The sequence below is a fragment of the Danio rerio genome, chromosome 10 (assembly GCF_049306965.1).
Source record: "Danio rerio strain Tuebingen ecotype United States chromosome 10, GRCz12tu, whole genome shotgun sequence".
Taxonomy (NCBI): Eukaryota; Metazoa; Chordata; class Actinopteri; order Cypriniformes; family Danionidae; genus Danio; species Danio rerio.
Window position 1 is genome coordinate 40,970,099 of NC_133185.1, and position 22,208 is coordinate 40,992,306.

Sequence of the window (22,208 nt, forward strand, 5' to 3'; positions counted from 1 at the left end):
TGCACGTGCAGATTCCTTGTGGGCCTATTAATAAGTAAACCTCATCTGACTTGTAGAAATGTTCTAGCAAATGACACTTACGGCTGTCTTTGGCATCCCTGTGACTGAATCCAGCTCCTATGCCAGAGAAAATGGTTTAAATAGTGCTTTGATTGGTATGAGTACAACTGGTTAAATTGGTGCCGTGACCCGGATGAAAGTGAGGTTTACGGATGAATGTAACGATAGCCCACTTTTAAGAGCAAACTGCACTTGATTGGTTCTAAAAGTGGGAAAGCTGTCCCTTTCAGTAGGAGTAGTACCAGAGGGGTTTCTTTGGTGTCATGACCTAAATGAGAGTGAGGTTTAAGGGGGTGAGTATTAAATGGTGGCCATGCAGTAAAAGCTCTAAGTAAACCTTACTCTCTTGGGATCTAGAGATGAACTAACAAATGGCATTAGATGCCACAGTCTTTAGCATCCTTGTGAGCATGTTTATATATCATGCCAGAGATGCCAATTAAAACACACTCAGAGTGGTAGGAGTGAAACAGGAGGGGTTAAATTGGTGCCATGACCCAGGGGGAAGAGAGGTTTAGTGGTGAGCATAATGGGGTAAAATATTAGTACTGTCGCTATGCAAGTGAACCTAACTTCCTTGGCCTCTATGCTGCAAATGTTGCAATCTTAAGCATCATTGAGAGTGTGTCAACCTTTTATTCAAAAGACACTGATTCAAATTCTACCAGGAGAGCTGGAGGGGTTACATAAGTAAACATGCAAATGGCCGTATTTAATGCATCAACTAAAAAATACTGCCATTAAGATAAATGGGAATCCTAGTGTATAGCTTTCTCCACTTATTATAGACCCCCTCATGTTGTAGTGCTAACAAACACAGACAGATCCGCCTATTGTGATATTCCAATCTTCCCACCGCCTCTCTCTGCTAGTCTGTAGTGTTTTATCTCAGTGTGGATGTTTTCTCTTTGGCATTCTGCACAACATTACCCCCAGCATGTGTATGTCCACTCTCCCCACGCCGTTTATTCAGACTGACACCACTGCCTACACCCACTCACACATACTTTCATGCGCAGCTCTATTATATCAACCTCAAGCAGGGTAAAAAAAAAACACACACAATGTTGTTTGATGTATAACATGTACAGCAGAATAACATCTATAATGACTGATGCACTTGAGTAGAGGAGGAATACCAACACTGAAACTACACATGGGAATATACTTGATTTTAGCTTCTATGTTTAAACAAGTCATTTCATATGCTTATTTTGGAGCAAAATCTGACGCAAGGTATTATTTAGTTTTCCTAAAACCTGGATAGGCGACAAGACTTTTGTCAGGTAGTGTACACTGTTTATACTACAAAATGGCGCAAAATAGTGCATTAGTATGCAATTTGGTATCCACCTAACATTGTCAAAATAATCAACATTCACATGCCTGCATGGAAATAAATAAAAATACTGCTTCATTTATTTTAAAGATAGTAAATTTAAAGATATTAAAATGTACTTGGCAGTACTAATAAGCTATTACTATTTTTATTTAAATATAGTAAAGATAGTAAAAAAGCTAAAAATTTTACACCTTCAAGTCAGTATGAAATCAAAATTAACTTTTCTAAAATGCGGAAGTGCGCCTGTTTTCGAGATTGTTTCGAACTTCCGGTTCAGTTGCCTATAGGAGAAATGACTAAAAATAATAAACAGCAGAAAACGGTCAAACTACTTGCTCTACAAACAAATGTTTGCATGACTATACAGACCAAGTAGAATACTATAATGAGAAAATATCAGTTTGCAACATCAAACAGCGAAACGAGCAGTTTTTAATGTTTAAAAATGAATGGAAGTGAATAAGCCGGAAGACTCAAGCTGAAAAGATTCAAATGGCTGCGCCCACTCGTCGGCGAAGAATAAGGTGAATAGTGTTTGTTACAAACAATGTATCTTTGCACTTCATTATTTTGTGAAGACTAATTTGCCATCCTAATCTTAAAAAAATAAATAAATTACCATAACCTTCCCTCCTTTCTCGAAACAAATTCACTATTGGTCACATGGAATGCTTTTAGGGTGGGGCTATCAGTACATGTCTCATCTCTGCCCTGTCTCAGCAGAAATCTAACAAGATCTATCATTTCGTCTAGAAAATTTAGCTCCTCATTCTCATAATCATTGGGCATCTCAAAACAATGCCCATCTTCCAGCAATCCCAATTGGTTCTCAGTGGACAAAATCAAACGCTGACCTACAAAGCTTTTTTTATCGGATGTACGTCATGAAAGAGAGGGGGAAAAAAACAACTTTTGTGTCACATTGACTTTAAAGACACATTGTGCTTCTTTACACATTGTTATCCCTAACTACTGACCTGGCATACATAATGCAGTAGTTTAGTCATTTCCATGGAGGCATATGAACATGGATCATTTTGACAGAGTTGGGTGCATACCAAATTACATACTTGTGCACTATTCAGCGCCATTTTGTAGTATAAACAGTGTAGACTAACTGACAAAAAGCTTGTTGCCTATCCAAGTTTTAGGAACACAAAAAAAATAGCTTGACTTCTAGATGATCCTTTGGTATAAAAAGTGGCTTATACTGTATGAAAGCCAAAGGCCTCTAGATTACGCTTATTTTAGCAAAATAAAATCTGTTCATGCCTTGATTTTTAATTATTTAATTAGGACAGTAAAGTCAGATTAAGGTATTTTCAGAATATACATTAAAAAAAATATATAGAATATTGTGTATGACTCCCATGAGCTTGGAGGACTGCATCCATACATCTCTATAATGACTCAAATAACTTATCAATAAAGTCATCTGGAATGGCAAAGAAAGCGTTCTTGCAGGACTCCCAGGGTTGATCAAGATTCTTTGGATTCATCTTCAATGCCTCCTTGATCTTACGTCAGACATACTTAATAATGTTCATGTCTGGTGACTGGTCTGGCCAATCCTGGGTCTTCTGCAGTATTTGTGATGATTGGGGTCCATTTCAACAGATGATTCATCAGAAAAATCTACCTTCTGCCGCTTTTCCAAATGATCAACTAGAAGTCAAGTTATTATTTGTTGCTCTTAAAACTGGGAGCAACGATAAGACTTTTTTCAGATAGTGTAAGTATTGCATTCTCACTGAAGTATTACTTTTATTCTAAAAAAAAAAAAATACACACCAGGAAGATGCACCTATTTAACTGTTAAAAAAAAAGTGTGAAATGTTGAACACTTCATGCACTCAACGGCCACTTATTTTACTTATTGTGGGTTATGAAAGCAAAATTCTCTTACAGCATGGATTGATTTCATTGCCTCTAGTTGGTTAATGCATTTATACTGATAGCAGGTATTATTTGGTAGTTTGGTCATTTATTTCTTTGATTTGGCACCCGTCAAACGTCATCTGAGAAACGGTTTGAATTTCCGGTTAGTAAAAAAGCATTAGTGTTCCTTTTGGGACAACGCTGAATTCATATGCTGTTAAGTGTGTAAGTGCATTAGTACTTAATGTATAGTGTGCCATAAGGGATGCAGTCATTTCCGTTAGAGACTAAAAATTGCCTTCAAAACTTCAAGTCAAGACTTGCTCCAAGATTACTGGTTTACCTCTCCGGTATGAAGCAGAGTTACATGAACAGTAAATGATAAGGAAAATTCAAAGTGTGATAGGAGATGATTCCCATCCTCTGAAGCCTTTTTTTGTATTGTTGCTCTCCGGAAAAAGGTTTAGAAGTATTCTTTAACAGATATAAATTCAGCTTTGTCCCTGAGGATTTAAAACCTTACATGTTTTACATTTTTAATATATGGGATGTTTTTTTTTTTTTTTTTTTTTGTATTATTTATAAAGTTATTATGAAGCATGCTGGATTGTGTTTTTTTATTATTGTTTGTAAGTGATTTGTCTGTACGTGTTTGTTGCATCATGATGCTACTGGCATAATTTAATTGCCTTTGGTGGGATTAATAAAGTTGTCAAACTTTAAACACACTGTAATTTAAAGTCATTCAACAATGCTTTGCAAATTTCACCAAACAACAAAAGTCTTTCCAATACATACAGTACAGTATGGAACAACAAAGTGTTTCATTTTAAATGATCTGTACTTCAGACATTACTATGCTGTTGACAAAATTTAATAAACCTTTTGTTTCTGTATGCTGTACACTACATACTTTTTAGTAACCGGAAGAATAATCAAATCAAAATAATCATTAACCAAACCAACAAGGGAAAAGCACAACTTGAATGACATGAATCTGAATTCTGTTGAGCTTTCTGCACATGATCCTATAAGCAACTCCTATGAGCCTAATAACTTACATGAACACAATATCTTGTCCATGACAGGAAGGGGAAAAATCCTCAGAGGAAATAATAGGAAATATTCTCAGTGACATTTGATGGCCGGGACCCAACTGGCGGGGGCCCTGGTGGCTGGATCTTGCTAAATGAGAAGAGACATCATAATATATTTAATTCAACCATTATCTAGAAGAGTTCTAATCCGAATGTGAGAGACAGAGGAAAAATGAGAATGTGAAGAGAGCGAGAGGTGACCGGAAGGTTTTTTTTTTCCCCCTCCACCTCCCAGAACGTGAAGGGATTTCAGCAGCCTCTGTTATGTGATAAGAGAGAAAATCAAAGAGGGTCATTATGGAGGAGCGAATGAAAAATGAGAACAAAGGACATTAGATACCACAAAAAAAAAAAAAAACTTGTGTGGGGTTTGTCAATTTTGAGTATCCAAGTCAACGGACAATAAACAAGTACAGTACATAAAGGAGAGAAGTTAAAAGGAGTGAAGAAAGGGAGTTAGATGATCATGAAAAAGGGAAAGAATAAATGAAGTGCTGGAGTCATTAAATGGGGAGAGAGAGGATTAGTGATCTGAAATAATAATGTATTTAACATACTTGACTCCAATGACATATGTTTGACTTTGTAACAAAATGTTCAATTAAAGCATATAATATTGCACATCATCATGGTGGCTCAGTGGTTAGCACTGTTGCCTCACAGCAAGAGGGTCGCTGGTTCAAATCCCAGCTGGACCTCTTGGAATTTCTGTGTGGCATTTGCATATATAAAAAGAAAAACAATTCACAGGAGGGCGAATAATTTTGACTTCAACTGATCATCGTTTTGAATAATTTGTGATTACAATTATGAGCAAAATAATCGCGATTATGACTTTTCCCATAATCGAGCAGCCCTATAATTTAGGATGGCCCCTAAATGATGTTACAAAAATGTAAATGGCCCCTGATAGAAAAAAAGGTTCCCCACCCCTGGTTTAAACCAAGCCTGATGGACTCAAATAGTTTGATCAGGTGTGTTTAATTAGGGTTAAAGCTAAACTGTGCAGAAGGTCTAAAGCAGGGGTGGACAACCCTGTTCCTGGAGAGCCACCTTGCTGCAGATTTCAGTTGCTACCCATATCAAGCACACCTGAACCAATAAATTAGGGCTGCGTCCGAAACCGTATACTTCCATACTATATAGTACGTCAAAATAAGTATGTGAGCCGAGTAGTGTGTCCGAATTCATATAATTTGAAAATCAGTATGCGAGAAGTACCCGGATGACTTACTACTTCCGGCGAGATTCTGGAGTGCGCATCCCATGCATGCTGTGTAGTGGCAGATGTAGTACGTCCGAATTCCATTCATAGTTTTCACATTCATACTGTATAGAACTTACTTTTATAACGGCCGAGTGGTACGTTTAAATTCAAATGCAGTGCCTACTGAGTAGTAGGCGGTTTCGGACGCAGCCTAGGACCTGAACACCACGTGATAATTACAGGCAGGTGTGTTTGATATGGGTTGCAACTGAAATTTGCAGGATGGTGGCTCTCCAGGAACAGGGTTGGCCACCCCTGGTCTAAAGGATGGTATGAAGTGTAATTATAAATGTAATTACAGAAATTAATTATAAATATTATTACATGCAGGTATTTGGTCAAGTATAAGTACAATGTAAAAACATGTACAGTATTTGCACAATGGCAATGTAACAAATTATTAATTTCAGTGTAAGTAGATACTATTTAAGGCCACTTAATAGAAAGTGGGACAAAACTTATAAACATTCTGTTACAAGATTCCTTTCAATGAATGATCCTACATTTCAACCATACTACTAGAAAACCCTGCACAAAAACCTGCCAAAACTGGGAGCCGAAATGAACATTTTCCTGAAATAACAGTGACTAATTTCAAAATAACAGTTCCTTCAGAACTATTTCAACTAGATATCCATCACAAACCAGCAGCTCTCAGCCAAATCAATCAAATCTGGTGCTTTCATTTAGTATTAAAATAATAATCTCTGCCCAGGGGGTTAAATTAAAATTGTTAGAAAATCTTCCAGACAGTTAATGGATGCTAGTCCTCGCCGGTAGGTGCTATGATGTCAGACGGTCCTTAATCAGTCCTGTTTAACCTTTCCATAACCTGCAGAACCGATACTCAAATACATTTTCATTTGCAAGCGCAGCTTCGGGGGGGAAGAAAGAAGATGTGCTTTGACCTTTTATTTAAGCGTTAGTAATCTAACACTTCTAAACAACCATATTCATGCTTGCCGGCCCTTTTTGTGCATTAGGTTGAGTGTGTGTGTGTGTGTGTGTGTGTATGTGTGTGTGTGTGTGTGTTTGAGGCTAAGAACCGATAGAATGAGAATGAAGGAGATAAAGAGACACACTGTCTAGAAGAGTTATTCAGGTGCAATACAGCATGGTAATACCCGCTGGTTTGACTTCAGTCCATTTTCATAATCAAATAAAGAAAAATCCTATCAGACAAATTCAATTCACACAGCCAGCAGTCGAGCTGCGCATTCAGCATTCATTTTCAAAAGAATACACTTCATTTCGCCAGCCAGAGAGAGCGTAATTTTGTTGACACTGTTGTACCGCTGTAATAAAGATAAAGCAAAGCGAATGTTTGGGAGAGGGAAAAAAACGTCAGAGAAAAAAGAAAAAAAAAACCTGGCGTCAAATGCAAATGCAAACATTTAAACGCCCAGGATTACATGTGTCATCCGAGGCCATTTGTGATTTCATGCTGTATTAGGCATCGGGTGCTGGTTGAAACAAAGCCTTGCTGGAAAAGGTCATCCGTCAAGTGTGTGTAAACAGAGGAGATCAGTGTAATCTTAAAATAAACACAATCACATATGTTGGCACGTGTACAAACACATGTATTTGGAATGCAATGACCCGACGACATTACTAAACAAGTTTGGAAGAATAGTTCAGCTGGATGATTGCCATAGTTTGCTTTCTTCTGTTAAACACAAAAGTTCAAGAAAATTTAAGATGGTTGCTCTTTGATTACAGCAAAAGTTGACTGAGGCTTTCAAGCAATATATATAAAAATAATAATAATAACAATTATTATTATTATTATTATTATTATTATTATTATTATTATTGTTATTGTTATTGTTATTATTATTATTGTTGTTGTTGTTGTTATTGTTATTGTTATTATTATTATTATTATTATAAACACACAAAAGTGACAAACATAATAAAAGGCTATTGCAGATTATATGGTTTCAAAAATGCTTGAATAATTACACAGTTAATCACTAACGAACAAAATTATGTATTCTCTTCAATCTTAATCTGAATCTTAACCGAGTTTGTTTGGCTTTGAAGACATGAATTATACTGAAAAGTAAATAAATAAAACATTAGGGTCACACTTTATTTTGATGGTCTGTTTGTTGAATTTAAGTTATCTGCATGCCAACTAATTCTCATTAGATTATAAGTAGATTGTTAGGTTAGTTAGTTTATGTTGACATGTACTTGCAAAGTTTCTTATAGTCAGCTAAATGTCTGTTAAAGGAGCAGTATCAACCAGGGGTTTAGCGGATATTTTAAAAGTGGGGGGGGGGGGGGCAGCTTTATGATATCCAAAATTTTACATTCATATAATTTATAATTATTAATCACATGTTTGTAAATGCTCTGTAGACAGACAGGGATGGATGGATGGATGGATGTATGGATGGATGGATGGATGGATGGATAGACAGACAGACAGACAGACAGACAGACAGACAGACGGACAGTCGGACTAGGCCGAAGGAAAGTAAGTGATATCAAATAGTCTCTAAAATGATGTTTGTATGTATATATAGGGACATTTTGTCTTCATAATATTAACTTGAATATAATCCCCACATTGTGAATCACATATTTAGCTGTAGTCTTGTTAAATCTTGTGTGTTTACTCAACTAAAGTGCATGATGCATCTACTTTCTGTATTGTAATTTGTTATGAAAAACAAATATCTCTATGTTTTGGTCAACTCTGTTACATCAGTTATAAAAGGCATAATCTTTAAAGCGAAAAAAGTATGTGAACTATTGATGTCTCTTCCACTGACGGGAAAGTCTAGTAGGCACTGAGGCATGTCATGCTGTCATTAATTTGTACAAAAGTTTTTTGCATTTGTACTGTTGCTATGCTTCATACAGTGTGTAGTATTACATGTGGACTAGGGGTTGCCATATACAGCATACTGTTATACTCTCAGAAATGAAGGTATGCGAGCTGTCACTGGGGTGGTACCTTTCAAAAGGTACACATTTGTACTTATAGGGTCCATATTGGTACCCCAAAAGTATATATTAGTACCTAAAAATTAAGAGGAACACTTTTGTACTTTTTAGGTACTACTATGTGCCCTTAAGGTATTAATATGTCCTTTCTTGTTTTTATTTGATATATATTTTTTACATTTGTACTATTGCTTTGCATCAAATAGTGTATAATAATACAAGTGTATTAGGGGTTGTCATTTACAGCTTGTTGTTATATTATACATCATACAATCAAATCAGTCAATCCATCCATCCATCCAACCAAACAATGTCAATCAAATCCATCCATCCAATCAATCAGTCAATCAAATCCATCAATACATCCATCCATCAACCAATCGATCAGTCAATCAAATCCATCAATACATCCATCCATCAACCAATCGATCAGTCAATCAAATCAAATCTATCCATTCATCCATCCATCCATCTATCAGTCAATCAAAACCATTAATACATCTATCCATCAACCAATCGATCAGTCAATCAAATCCATCAATACATCCATCCATCAACCAATCGATCAGTCAATCAAATCCATCAATACATCCATCCATCAACCAATCGTTTAGTCAATCAAATCCATCAATACATCCATCCATCAACCAATCGTTCAGTCAATCAAATCCATCAATACATCCATCTAGCAACCAATCAAATCAAATCTATCCATTCATCCATCCATCCATCCATCCATCTATCAGTCAATCAAATCCATCAATACATCCGTCCATCAACCAATCGATCAGTCAATCAAATCCATCAATACATCCATCTAGCAACCAATCAAATCAAATCTATCCATTCATCCATCCATCCATCCATCCATCTATCAGTCAATCAAATCCATCAATACATCCATCCATCAACCAATCGATCAGTCAATCAAATCCATCAATACATCCATCCATCAACCAATCGATCAGTCAATCAAATCCATCAATACATCCATCCATCAACCAATCGATCAGTCAATCAAATCAAATCCATCCATTCATCCATCCATCTATCTATCCATCCATCCATCCAATCAGTCAATCAAATCCATCAATACATCCATCCATCAACCAATCAATCAGTCAATCAAATCACATCAAATCCATCCATCAATCCAACCAATCAATCAGTCAATCGAATCCATCAACCCATCCGTCCATCAACCAATCAATCAATCAGTCAATCAATCAATCCATCTTTCCATCAACCAATCAATCAAATTAATCCATCAACCCAAACAAAAGATGATGTCAGTCTCATTACGGGTCCAAATGTAGTTATTTTTTAAGGCTCATTTTAACAGAAAAATACAATAAATTATTTATGTTTGGCTTGCGAATAATTACAATGCAAAAAAAAAAAAATTAAATAAATAAAATAAATCTCAACTAATTTTATGTTGATTTTATGCCACATTCCAAAGCCTAAAAGCATCATTATTTTTTCATTTTATGTTCAGTATTCAACTCCTTTCTTGTTCCACAAAAAAAGGTAAGTCACAGATTTGGAACAACATAGGGATGAGTAAACGATGAGAGGATTTCCATTTTTGGGTGAACCATCCCTTTTAACACTAAGCAAGAGTCTCCTGTCACGCTCTCTTGCGTCTGAGAATGCTAATGTTTCATATCAGTGTCAGAGCAGCCTGTATTACAGCACATCACTCAGCTCTGCGTCGAACTTTACTGTCTCTGTCAATATCAATCTCTGTCCGTCTCTCTCCGCGAGCTCATCCTTTTAGTTCTTGTGCATCTGAAATGACTCACACGTTGCATCTCTTCCTCGAAAAACTCTTCCCGCTGCGGTGCACCTCCAAAACCTCTCGCTCTCATTCCCATTTCAATTCCACATCAAAGAGGCGAATCAATGCCGAGCCACTAACGTTCACTTATACAACAGCGCCCTTCATCGCAACCTCATCCTCATGGTTTTGTCATCGCTTTTTTTTTCTCTCAATAGCTCTTTTTTCCTCAGACATGGATGTTTTTCATGCACACATACGCTCACAGAAATGCTTGTCCACATGAGTTTATTTTTGTTCTGTAACCTTTAACATTGATTTTTTGCTTTTAATGTATAGGCTCATGGGTCGATGTGTTCAGAGATGGCTTTAGATGCACACATGAATTGTATTAATACAAATATCACAGTTTTTATTTATTTATTTATTTATTGCGTTTGTACTGCTCTGCATCATACAGTGTGTAGTAATACATGTGGATTGCCGTTTACAATGCTCAACATAAATTAGTACACGCCTTACAAATCTCTCATTTAGATTCATATTTGCTATACTGTAGGAAGCTTTTCAATATTACATTCGTGCATATACAGAGTAGGCCATTTATATGGATACACCTTAATAAAATGGGAATTGTTGGTGATATTAACGTCCTGTTTGTGGCACATTAGTATATGTGAGGGGGCAAACTTTTCAAGGTGGGTGGTGACCATTTTGAAGTCGGCCATCTTGGATGCAACTTTTGCTTTTTCAATAGGAAGAGGGTGATTTGACACATCAAACTTATTGGGAATTTTACAAGAAAAACAACGGTGTGCTTAGTTTTAACGTAACTTTTTTCCTTCATGAGTTATTTACACATTTCTGACCACTTATAAAATGTGTTCAATGTGCTGCCCGTTGTGTTGGATTGTCAATGCAACCCTCTTCTCCCACTCTTCACACACTGATAGCAACACCACAGGAGAAATGTCAGCACAGGCTTCCAGTATTCAGTATTCAGGTGCTGCACATCTTGTATTCAACACAATCCAACACAATGGGCAGCACATTGAACACAAGTGGTCAGAAACTTGTAAATAACTTATGGAAATTTTCAAAGTATGTCTGATAATATTTTTTCTTCTGGAGAAAGTCTTATTTGTTTTATTTCGGCTAGCATAAAAGCAGTTTAAATTTTATGATGATGTTTTAATTTTATGAACCATTTTAAGGTCAAAATGATTAGCCCCTTTAAGCTAATTTTTTTCCAGATAGTCTACAGAACAAACCATCATTATACAATAACTTGCCTAATTACCCCAACCTGCCTAGTTAACCTAATTAACCTAGTTAGGCCTTTGAATGTCACTTTAAGCTGTATGGAAGTGTCTTGGAAAATTTAGAAATGTGTTAAGAAAATCTTCTCTTCGTTAAACAGAAATTGGGGGGAAAAATAAACAAGGGGCTAACGTATAAACTTGCCATACATATACACACACACACACACTGCATAAAAACAAATTCTCTTGTGTGACATCATGGGACAGTGAAGTGTACATTGGATGCACATTCAGAATTTATCCCGCCTTTACTATTTTTTTGGATGGTATGATTTTAGACTTGCTACTCTGAAATCACATACTTCCCTACTACATAGTGTGTGAAAAGTATGTATCAGAGTCAACAGAATGTCAAATACGACTATAATACAGTGAATATTTAATACAGTGGATAACTTTACTAAAACTATATCTTTTTAACTCAAGATGATAGACTCTATCAAGCTTCTGTATTTTGATTAGGCTTGACACATTACATTTTCTTTTTAGATGATTCAATATAGTCTAATTTTGACTTGCAAGGTCATCCTTTAGGATAAGTTTGGACATGACTAACCAGCCAGACTGATCTCCTTTACTCATCAAGTTGTGTTTTTTTCTGCAGGCTGTGGTCTGGAGTTTCTCCTGGTGTTGTGTGGTTTAGAGTTGACCCAGGCCTGTCCGCGTCACTGCATCTGCTACGACTCTCCCAGCACCGTCAGCTGCCAGGCTCACAACTTTCAGGTGGTTCCTGAGGGAATTCCGGCCCAGAGCGAGCGCGTCTTTCTGCAGAACAACAAGATCCAGCGGCTGCTGCAGGGCCACTTCAGCCCGACCACAGTCATGCTCTGGCTCTACTCCAACAACATCTCTTACATCCAGCCCTCCACCTTCATGGGCTTCACCCGCCTGGAGGAGCTGGATCTGGGGGACAACAAACACCTGCGCTCTCTGGCTTCAGACACTTTCCAGGGCCTGACGAGACTGCATGCTCTGCACCTCTACCACTGTGGCCTGATCACTCTACCCGCTGGCTTGTTTGAGGGCTTGCACAACCTGCAGTACCTCTACTTACAGGTAGGAGTCATATTCAGTCACATTTACATTCTTGAAAAAACGAATACAGTCAACAGTTGAAGTGGATCAAAATAATAATAATAATAATTATAATAATTGTCCCATGCAGTGCTGTTTAATAGTTCAATAGTTTTAGGACAACTTTGATTAAAGGTTTTGATTTAAAATCGAATGTTGACTACTGGATTTTGCAAATAGGTGTTAAGCAACAAAAATGTCATGTACATGTGATATCACTTTAATCATAATTGATAAAAGTACATATTTAAATGATATAATATTTTTAGATGTTCAAAACTAGGACAGCAGGATATATCTAAATTAAATTGCGACTGCTAACATGCTGTGCAGTGGCGTAGCGCACAGGCCCGCAGAGCACGCACCACAGGGGGGCCCCGCGTGATTCTCTTATTTGTTTTATGTTCACTTAAATTTATACTTAACTTAAGAGTTTTGTGTTGGGACAACATGAAGGAATTGTGTTGGTCCAACTACCTAGTAAGGTATGGCGGCAACTCCATGCCAAAAATAATCAAACGCACAAGTGATGTTTGCGCGCGAGGAGAAGTGAACCGCGAGATTACCGTGAGGAAACGGGCACTTGTGAGCTCGTTGTAAACCCTTGTGCCTGCACATCGTCATCTGTGCACACAGTGTACTCTCTCGCAGACGAGCTTATGCCTCACAGCATGCATGCGATCAGTTTTCTCGCCCGCTCGTGAGAATGCCCTATTGGTTACTCTAGCCCTATTGGTTACTCTTGCTTTGCGGAAGTTAGCCTGAATTAAACACAGGTTAAAATATTACACCGTCAAAAAAAAAAAAAAAAAAAAACAAATATATATATATATATATATATATATATATATATATATATATATATATATATATATATATATATATAATATATATTTTATAAGTCATAATCATAAACTTTAAGATGCTTTCTAATGACTTAATTTCAAGAAACTGTCAAATAATAATGATTAATCTTCTAAAATAAAGACTAACATTCTTGTAAAAATGACATCCACTGTGTGTGCACAACCACTAGTTTCCTCCCATGTAGGTCTTTATTCCTCTTGGTTTCCACTTCTCACATGTAAACATCACAGTTTTGCTCGATCATTTTTGTCATAGAATTGATGTCATTGTTAGGCGAAATTTATTAGATTGAAATCCTGATCTTAATTAAACTGAGTCCATCCAATGAGTTATTATTTGGCTGTATATTTATAGTTTCCAATATACATTGTATATACAATTAAAGTGAAAATTATGAGCCCTCCTGTAAATTTTATTTTTTCTTTCAAAAATTTCCCAAATGATGTTTAACAGAGCAAGGAAACTTTCACAGTATTTCCCATAGTATTTTTTTGTGTGTGTGGAGAAAGTCTTATTTGTTTTATTTTAGCTAGAATAAAAGTAGTTTAGATTTTTTAAAATCATTTAAAGATCAATATTATAAGCATTTATTTTTTATTGTCCACAGAACAAATCATCATTACACAACGACTTGTCTAATTACCCTAACTTGCCTAATTAACCTATTTAATCTTTTAAAATGTCATTTTAAGCTGAACACCAGCATGCATCTGGGAAAATAACTAGTCAAATATTATGTTATGTCATTATAGCAAAGATAAAAGTAATCAGTTATTAGAAATGAGTAATTAAAACTACTATGTATAGAAATGTGTGGAAAAATCTTCTTTCTGTTCAACAGAAATCGGAATAAACTGTATAGGAGGGGCTAATAATTTATGAGGGTAACAATTCTGACTTCAACATTAGTCTTCAATGATTTTAATGTGTCTGTTCTGCTAGGTTTGACACTCTAATGTAAATATATCATATCTATCCACTTCCTTTATAAGACGCTTGATTTGACAAAGTTCTGCTAACACTTCAGAAAATCTGACCAGATACGATACAGTTTTTATGAAAGCAGAACTGCCATCTTAAGTGGATATACTATTTTTTTTTTTTTTTTCCCAGTTCAAACTGTTGCTTGCAAATCATCAGACATGCCAAATAAATCTAGATAAGATCAGCTTAAAATGTTCAGTATCAGCCTTGGCAGCAAAAAGTGCTGCACTAAAACGATGACCGGAGACAATATTTCGCTCTAATGAAAATGTCAAAAAAATAACAGACTCTTCAGGTGCAAAGAGCATTACAGAAGATTACAGAATCTGATTTATTTTAAGGATAAAAGTTTCTAGCCTTTGAGGAGGTTTGGCATTTATATATGAACGGCTATTCTAATAAAGACGTTACTAAAAAGCATACATAATATTATTAAGTCACACCTTCTATACACTTGCCATTATTATTCACACATACATCATAAATAGGGTACAGTGTACTGAAGATACATTTGAGAACGCAATGCTTTGAAGGCACAAAGAACAGAAATAGAAATAGAAAGGGAAAAATCTAATATATCTAACATGGTCTGCCAATTTCGTGAGTCATCTTTGAACTGCTTTTTGAAAAAACTGCATGATTTGATTTGGTGCTTTCCTCAAGATGTTTTTCAGTTTTAATCTCTTCAGCAAAATCTAATCTCATCTTAGTTTGCACAGTCCAAAAAACAACAATATAAATGGGGAAATATTTCAATAATGCATATGAAAATATGAGACCAAATTAATAATACTGTTAATTATAGCATTTAAGGTTATCAAAGTTTTGCTTGTTTGTTTTGCATTTTATCTTCATTTTAGTAAAATGAGCACATAATAATAATAATAATAATATTAATAATATTAATATTTATCATTATTATTATTATTATGAACAACAATAATGATAATAATAATAATAATAATAATAATATTAATAATAATAGTATTAACAACAATGATGATGATAATAATAATAATAATAATAATAATAATAATAATAATAATAATATTAACAACAATAATGATAATAATAATAATAATATTAACAACAATAATGATAATAATAATAATAATAATAATAATAATAATAATAATAATAATAATAATAATAATAATAATAATATTAACAACAATAATGATAATAATAATAATAATATTAACAACAATAATGATAATAATAATAATAATAATAATAATAATAATATTAACAACAATAATGATAATAATAATAATAATATTAACAACAATAATGATAATAATAATAATAATAATAATAATAATAATAATAATAATGAACATTATTATTATTATTATTATTATTATTATTACTACTATTATTATTTACATTTATGTAGCACTTTTCTGGACACTTAAAGCGCTTTACATAATTTAACGACCACAGACAGTCAGGACCTCGGTTTAACGCCTCATCCGAAAGACGGTGCTCACTGAGCAGTATAGAGTCCCTATCAATATACTGGGGTGTTAGGACTAATACAGGCCGCAGGTTGAGCGCCCTTGCTGGTCTTACTAACACCACTTCCGGCAGCAAACTAGTTTTCCTATGTGGTCTCCCATCCACGCACCAACCAGGTGCAGCCCTGCTTAGTTTCAGTGAGCCACCATGTCGCAAAAGCAATGTTTCACCACAATACAATCTGATATTGATTCTGAAGGTGATAACTGCAGATGCCTTACACCACAATCTGATTATAGTTTGATTCAGTTGTGGTGTATACTGATGAATATATTGTTATTACTACATTTTGTACCATATAGACAATGAGTTACATTTGTAAAAACACAAATGACAAAATATATAATTTGTAGATTTAAATTAATTCTGACAATTGCACATACTGTGTCCCAACAGAAACAAACACAAAAACAAGCTTAAAAGTAAGCTTAAGTTATTTTTAAATAGTTAAAAAAATAAAAGACAGGAAAAAAAAAGAAATGAAAAACGATTGGCATGATTAAGAAACCTATTAAATTACATGAAAAATAGTCTAAATGCCAAAATTATTATTATAATAATTTATTAATATTATTATTTATTAGTATTATGTTTATTTATATGATAACAATATAACAACACCTTTAATAAGAACAGGTCAAATTAGTACAGCATGTCATTTGATTTTTTACAATATTTCTGTTGCACTGAACAACCATGTAAATTTGACTCATATTTGTGACATTTTATTTATTTCAGATTTAACATTATTTGGAAAAAGTATTTTTCATGCCTAATGTCAATTTGATGTCAAAACTTTAATATCCCATTGACATCCAGACGTTGATGCACTTGTGAACACCAAAATAATGACACAAAAAGTATTATAGCTTAAGAAATCTGAAAGCTTCAATTACTATATGATACATTTAAACTGGATTTTGTATTCCTACAATGGATGCAGACTACCTTGATGACAAAATTGACATCAAATTGTCAAAAAAGGAAAGTCCCTATAATCGAATTTTGGCCTGTTTCCTATGTCATGTTGGTGGTCAAAAGGCCATCAGTGTGTGGATGTCAACTGGACATTTAGGTTTTACACTGGATTTTGTATCCTCACGACGCATGTAAACTATCTTGATGTCAAAATGACATCGAATTGACATCTAACACTGGCGCCACAAAAAACACACCACAATTCCTTTACAGCCCTGCTGAAAACTCCAGCTTAAACAAGCCTAGGATGGTTGGCTGGTTTTAGCTGGACGACCAGTCTAGTTTTAGAGGGGTTTTGGCCACTTCCAGGCTTGTTTCCAGCTATTTCCAGCCTGGTCTTAGCTGGTCAGGCTGGAAAGTGATCAGCTAAAACCATCTACAACCAGCTTAACCATCAGACATAGCTGGTTTTGGCTGGGCTCCCAGCCTGGCTAGGCTGGGCAAGCTGGTTTTAGCTGGTCATATCCCAACCCGTGCAGCTAAAACCAGGCTGGAAATGGCTGCAAACCAGGCTGGAAATGGCTCAAACCCCTCTAAAACCAGGCTGGTCAACCAGCTAAAACCAGTCAACTATCCTAGGCTGGTTTTAAGCTGGATTTTTCAGCAGGGAGGACTACCCTTTTTTTTGTCATATTTACATAAGGAAGCCCACTCGGATGCATACTATGAGTTTAGAATAAATGTTGAAAATATCAAAGCACTGTTATACCCCTTAAAAAATGATATTTCAGCAAAAGACTAAGGAAAACTTGCTTTTTCCACACCTGCTAACTAACAGTGTTTATCTTACACTTTCAGAGCAACCAGCTGGAGTTTCTCGAGGATGACATGTTCATTGATCTACTGAATCTGAGCCATCTATTTCTTCATGGAAATCGGCTGTGGAGCCTCCACCAGAACACTTTCCGTGGCCTGGGAGCACTGGATCGCTTGCTTCTCCATCAAAACCGGCTCCAGTGGGTCCATAAGCAGGCTTTCCATGACCTGCGGCGCCTGACCACCCTCTACCTGTTCAACAACTCACTGCCGGAGCTGCCGGCGGAGAGTCTATCGCAACTGCCTGCGCTCGAGTACCTGCGCCTCAACGACAACCCATGGGAGTGCGACTGCAAGGCTGTGCCGCTCTGGGATTGGCTGCGGCGCTTCCGTGGCTCCACCTCCGCATTAATATGCACAGCTCCACCTGAGCTGGTGGGGAAGGATCTGAAACAGCTGACAAAAGAACAGCTGCCATCCTGTACGGGATCCGAGTCGCTCCACCAGAGCAAATCCAGCAATCAGGGGGATGTGGGGGTTTCGCTGAAGAAAGATCATCACCATCGATCGCACAACCGCCATCATCATCATCCTCATCTGCCACATCAGGATCAATACTACCCAACATCCCCATCACCGATCCCTCGACCGCCCAAGTCGGGACGCAACAGAAACTGCACGAGGCATCGTGGTCGCAAGGGTAACGGTCAAAACGAGGTGTATAACCTAAAGGACTTGGGCAACAAGGAATCAGATGATAAATACGACCCCACAAAACCAAGACGAAAGAACAAGTGCATCCCACGGACTTCAGTAGGGCCCCCTAGTGGCGTGCAGAGGGCGAACAGCAGGGCCACTTCCCTCTTGGCTCCTGGTTTCATCATCCCTCTTTGCTTATTGGTGTGTCTCACTGCCCTGATTTTCCGCTGATCCTGTGGAAGAGCCTCTACAAATGGTTTTTATGGAAGAAAAAATAAAACTAAACTCAGCCCTCTGTCTACTCTGGCTCCTACACTTCAGTGTGTGAATGTGTGTGTGCGTGTGTGTGTGTGTATTTCGACGAGCCCCTTTTGAGGGACAGAGGACTTGCAGGTCTGGAGACAAGAAGAAATCTCGGGTTTTGTGAGCGAGAGATCCTTGATTAGCACTGTTTTCTGTTGCTCCAGGGCACGTTGAATAACAAAAATAACCCATTAGCATTTGCTACATGTAACAAAATAATTAGCAACCCATCGTGGTCAAGCTTGCCGCCATGAAAAGACCTCTGTTCTGATCTTCAACCTGAACACTGGCTGCTTTCTGGCGGGAGGGGAGGGGGGGAAGATTGTGAGGAAAATACATAAACTAAGCATTTACTGTACACAGGTCTGCTACGCTAACATTTTAGCATCTCAGCAGTTTCTGTGAGTTGTTGTTGTTGTTAACACATTTAGCACCTGACAATGTGAAAGCAAAAGCACACAAGAGAAAGATTGTGTTTTTTTTTTTTAAATATAAGAATTATTTGCAATATTCGCACATTAAAGCTAGTTCACACAGCCCCTACAAAGCTAACAAGGTTAGCATGCTACTCCTACAAAACCAAAACATGCTGTGAATTAGCGCTCTGTTCTGAAGCTGCTATTTCAACTTTAAGGTCAGTGAGAGAAAAAGTGTGCGAGTTTGTGAAGGAATTTAGGATGGCTCTGGGTTTATGTGTTGCTGTTATTCGTTGATTGTGCCCTTAAGAAAGTATTTTGCATAAAAACCGGAAGGCAGCCGTTATTATACGCGAAAAGGTCAAGTGGAGCTTGTGCTTTATCTGTTATTCAGCTGCAATAATGTGCTAACATTGAAGGGGAAAAAACAACAGCATATTTATATATCAGCACATGGCACAGTTTGGGGAAATGAAACGTCTCACAAAGCTGTCACCATCCCTCAAGGCTGGTTCCCTGAGGAAGTTCCTATGGGTTTTTAGAATAGCATTTTTTTATGTAAAGTGCTGCTCTGGAGGAGGACAAACATCTCAAAAGCTTAGGCTTTCTTGACATTATAAATAGCACAAATCAGGAAAAGAGCAGATGCTGTGCTAGAACCTACATAAATTACAAGCTTTCAAACTACACATCATCCATCATCAGCTGCAAAATCTTTTTTTTTTCAGTTCAGCAGTGGACTATACTAGGAAATCCTCAGAAAATATGTGGTAAAATATAAACAAAAAATGTTTAAAGAATATAAACAAACCAATATATAATGTATATTAACAAATAAAGGACAAAATACTGGTTTGGTACAACTTAAAGCTAATGACACAAAAGTCAGTTTAAGCAGTGATACTTTGTTCTCCTTTCTCTTCTACACTCTCAGAAATAAAGGTACAGGAGCTGTCACTGGGGCAGTACCTTTTCAAAAGGTACAAATTTGTACCTGACAGGTTCATAATGGTACCTAAAAGTACTTTTTAGGTACATTTGGGTACTAATATGCCCTTTTGAGGTACCAATGTGGATTCTTTGCATACAAATATGTATTTTTTGAAAAGATAATGCCCCAGTTACAGCTCGTGTACCTTTATTTCTGAGAGTGTAAGAAGTAAAAAAGAAAGGAATGGGCTACATAATGTGGCTCTGAAGTGTAAAAAAAAAAAAAAAAAAAAAAAAAAAAAAACGGGAAAAAAACATACCAAGTCCATTTTTTTTACGACAGATGAAATTTTTGGAGGCAGTGTCAGTGTCAGTGCAATTCAAACAATGTTAGGTCGAATAAATTTTTTTACATGTGAAAATCACGGACAAAAACTTTGGATTTTTTCAATTTTGAAAAAGACCATAATGTCAATTTTAATAGTGTTTCAAAGATCAGTCTTATTCTGGGCTTGGAATGAGGATGTATGAAGCCCCTTATGTTAGACTAAATTTTACCTTTGACGGTTTTTCAAATATACCTTTTTTCATATCAACTACTGCAATGAAAAAAAAAAAGTTGACAACTTAAAATTAAGGCTACAAGCTTCTGGTCATTTTTGAGTTTACTCAACTTAAATAGAGTCAGGTGAAGTAATAGGGTTAAAAGTTGAGCCAACTGAAGCCATTAAGGTTGTTGCCTTAAATTTTGAGTTGAGTCAATGTTATTGTTTTTTTTACAGTGTGTGGCTTTAAAATTGTCACATACAAGACAAGTGACTGTCTGTATCAAATTTTACATTTTTTTGTACATAGATTGCATATTAAAATGCAATTAAAGTGGCTAATTCTTTATTAATATTTGTAAATAAAAGTAATTAGAATAGCAGATTTGCTCAAAAAAACAATTACAACGGGTCAAATGTAGTGGTTTGAAGAATAGTGAAATTGCATTATTTTTAGGACTGGACTGTGATCCTAAATTTGAGCCTTTTAACATCTTCAAATGATGTCTTGTTCGTAATATGACAAGATTTATTTAGTATATAGTATAAATTACTGCTATGACAGTTTAGTGAGTGTTTTCTTTAAAACATGGTAAAACGAAATGTATGACAGTCATTATTTTTGCCAAGAAAATAACATATAAATGGCACAAATTGTAATGTATGGGAAAAAAACTACAAAATTTAAGCTGTTTTACACTTTATGATTAAAAACCGCTTTTCATCTTTGACCCATATACATAAGCCATCAAGTGCAGCTTTACTTGGCTGTGATGTAAATTAAATCTTATCAGACATTAAAATACAAGCTTTTGATTGGTCCCCATCCAAAATCCTTAGATTTCTACATCACTGTAAAATGCCTCAAGACATGGACTGACATCTGCAGAGTTTGCATGTTAAACAGGTTAAATAGTTTCATATATAGGTCATAAATAGGTTTTCATGTAGCCACAGCAACTTTAAATGCAAAAAATATTGTCAACCAAAGGCATTATTTTACTGCCAAGTAAAAAAAAAAAAAAAAAAAAAACTTTCTGAAAACCCATTACACTGTAAAAATAAATAATAATACATGGCTGCCTTACTTTTGAACTAAATTAACGGAGTCATTTTAACAAAGTACATTAAATTGAATTTAATACAGTACTCTCCATCATGTGGATTTAATCCTGGTTTCTTTCACTTGTCAGACATAAAAGAAGATATTTTGTAGAATGCTGGCACACATTGACTTCCATTGAGGTAAAGTTGGTTTTATATTCACACATGTGCACGGTCTCCTTAATAATATAATTTCACAAAAATATTCTTTGCAAATTCCAGACCTATTTTTAAGTCATACTTACATGCAGTGCTTTATTTGTAAGTTGCGAAGTCCCGGAACAGACCGGGGTAACAGATCCGACATGTTACCAGGGAGAAGTGTCGCGGACG

The 22,208-nt window shown here is 36.0% G+C and overlaps 1 protein-coding gene and 1 long non-coding RNA gene across 9 annotated transcripts in view; one reads left to right on the forward strand and one right to left on the reverse strand.

Annotated features, from left to right (window-relative positions):
• The window catches only part of rtn4rl1a (reticulon 4 receptor-like 1a), a 235,371-nt gene extending 213,589 nt beyond the window's left edge, over positions 1-21,782 (forward strand). The window contains exons 2-3 of the mRNA XM_017358076.4: positions 12,306-12,757; positions 17,921-21,782. Of these exons, the coding sequence (XP_017213565.1) occupies positions 12,306-12,757; positions 17,921-18,808 (1,340 nt within the window). The 3' untranslated portion in view covers positions 18,809-21,782. The remainder of the gene's footprint in view (positions 1-12,305; positions 12,758-17,920) is intronic.
• The window catches only part of LOC141376432 (uncharacterized), a 251,223-nt gene that overhangs the window by 128,870 nt on the left and 100,145 nt on the right, over positions 1-22,208 (reverse strand). The gene's annotated exons all lie outside the window — the stretch shown is intronic.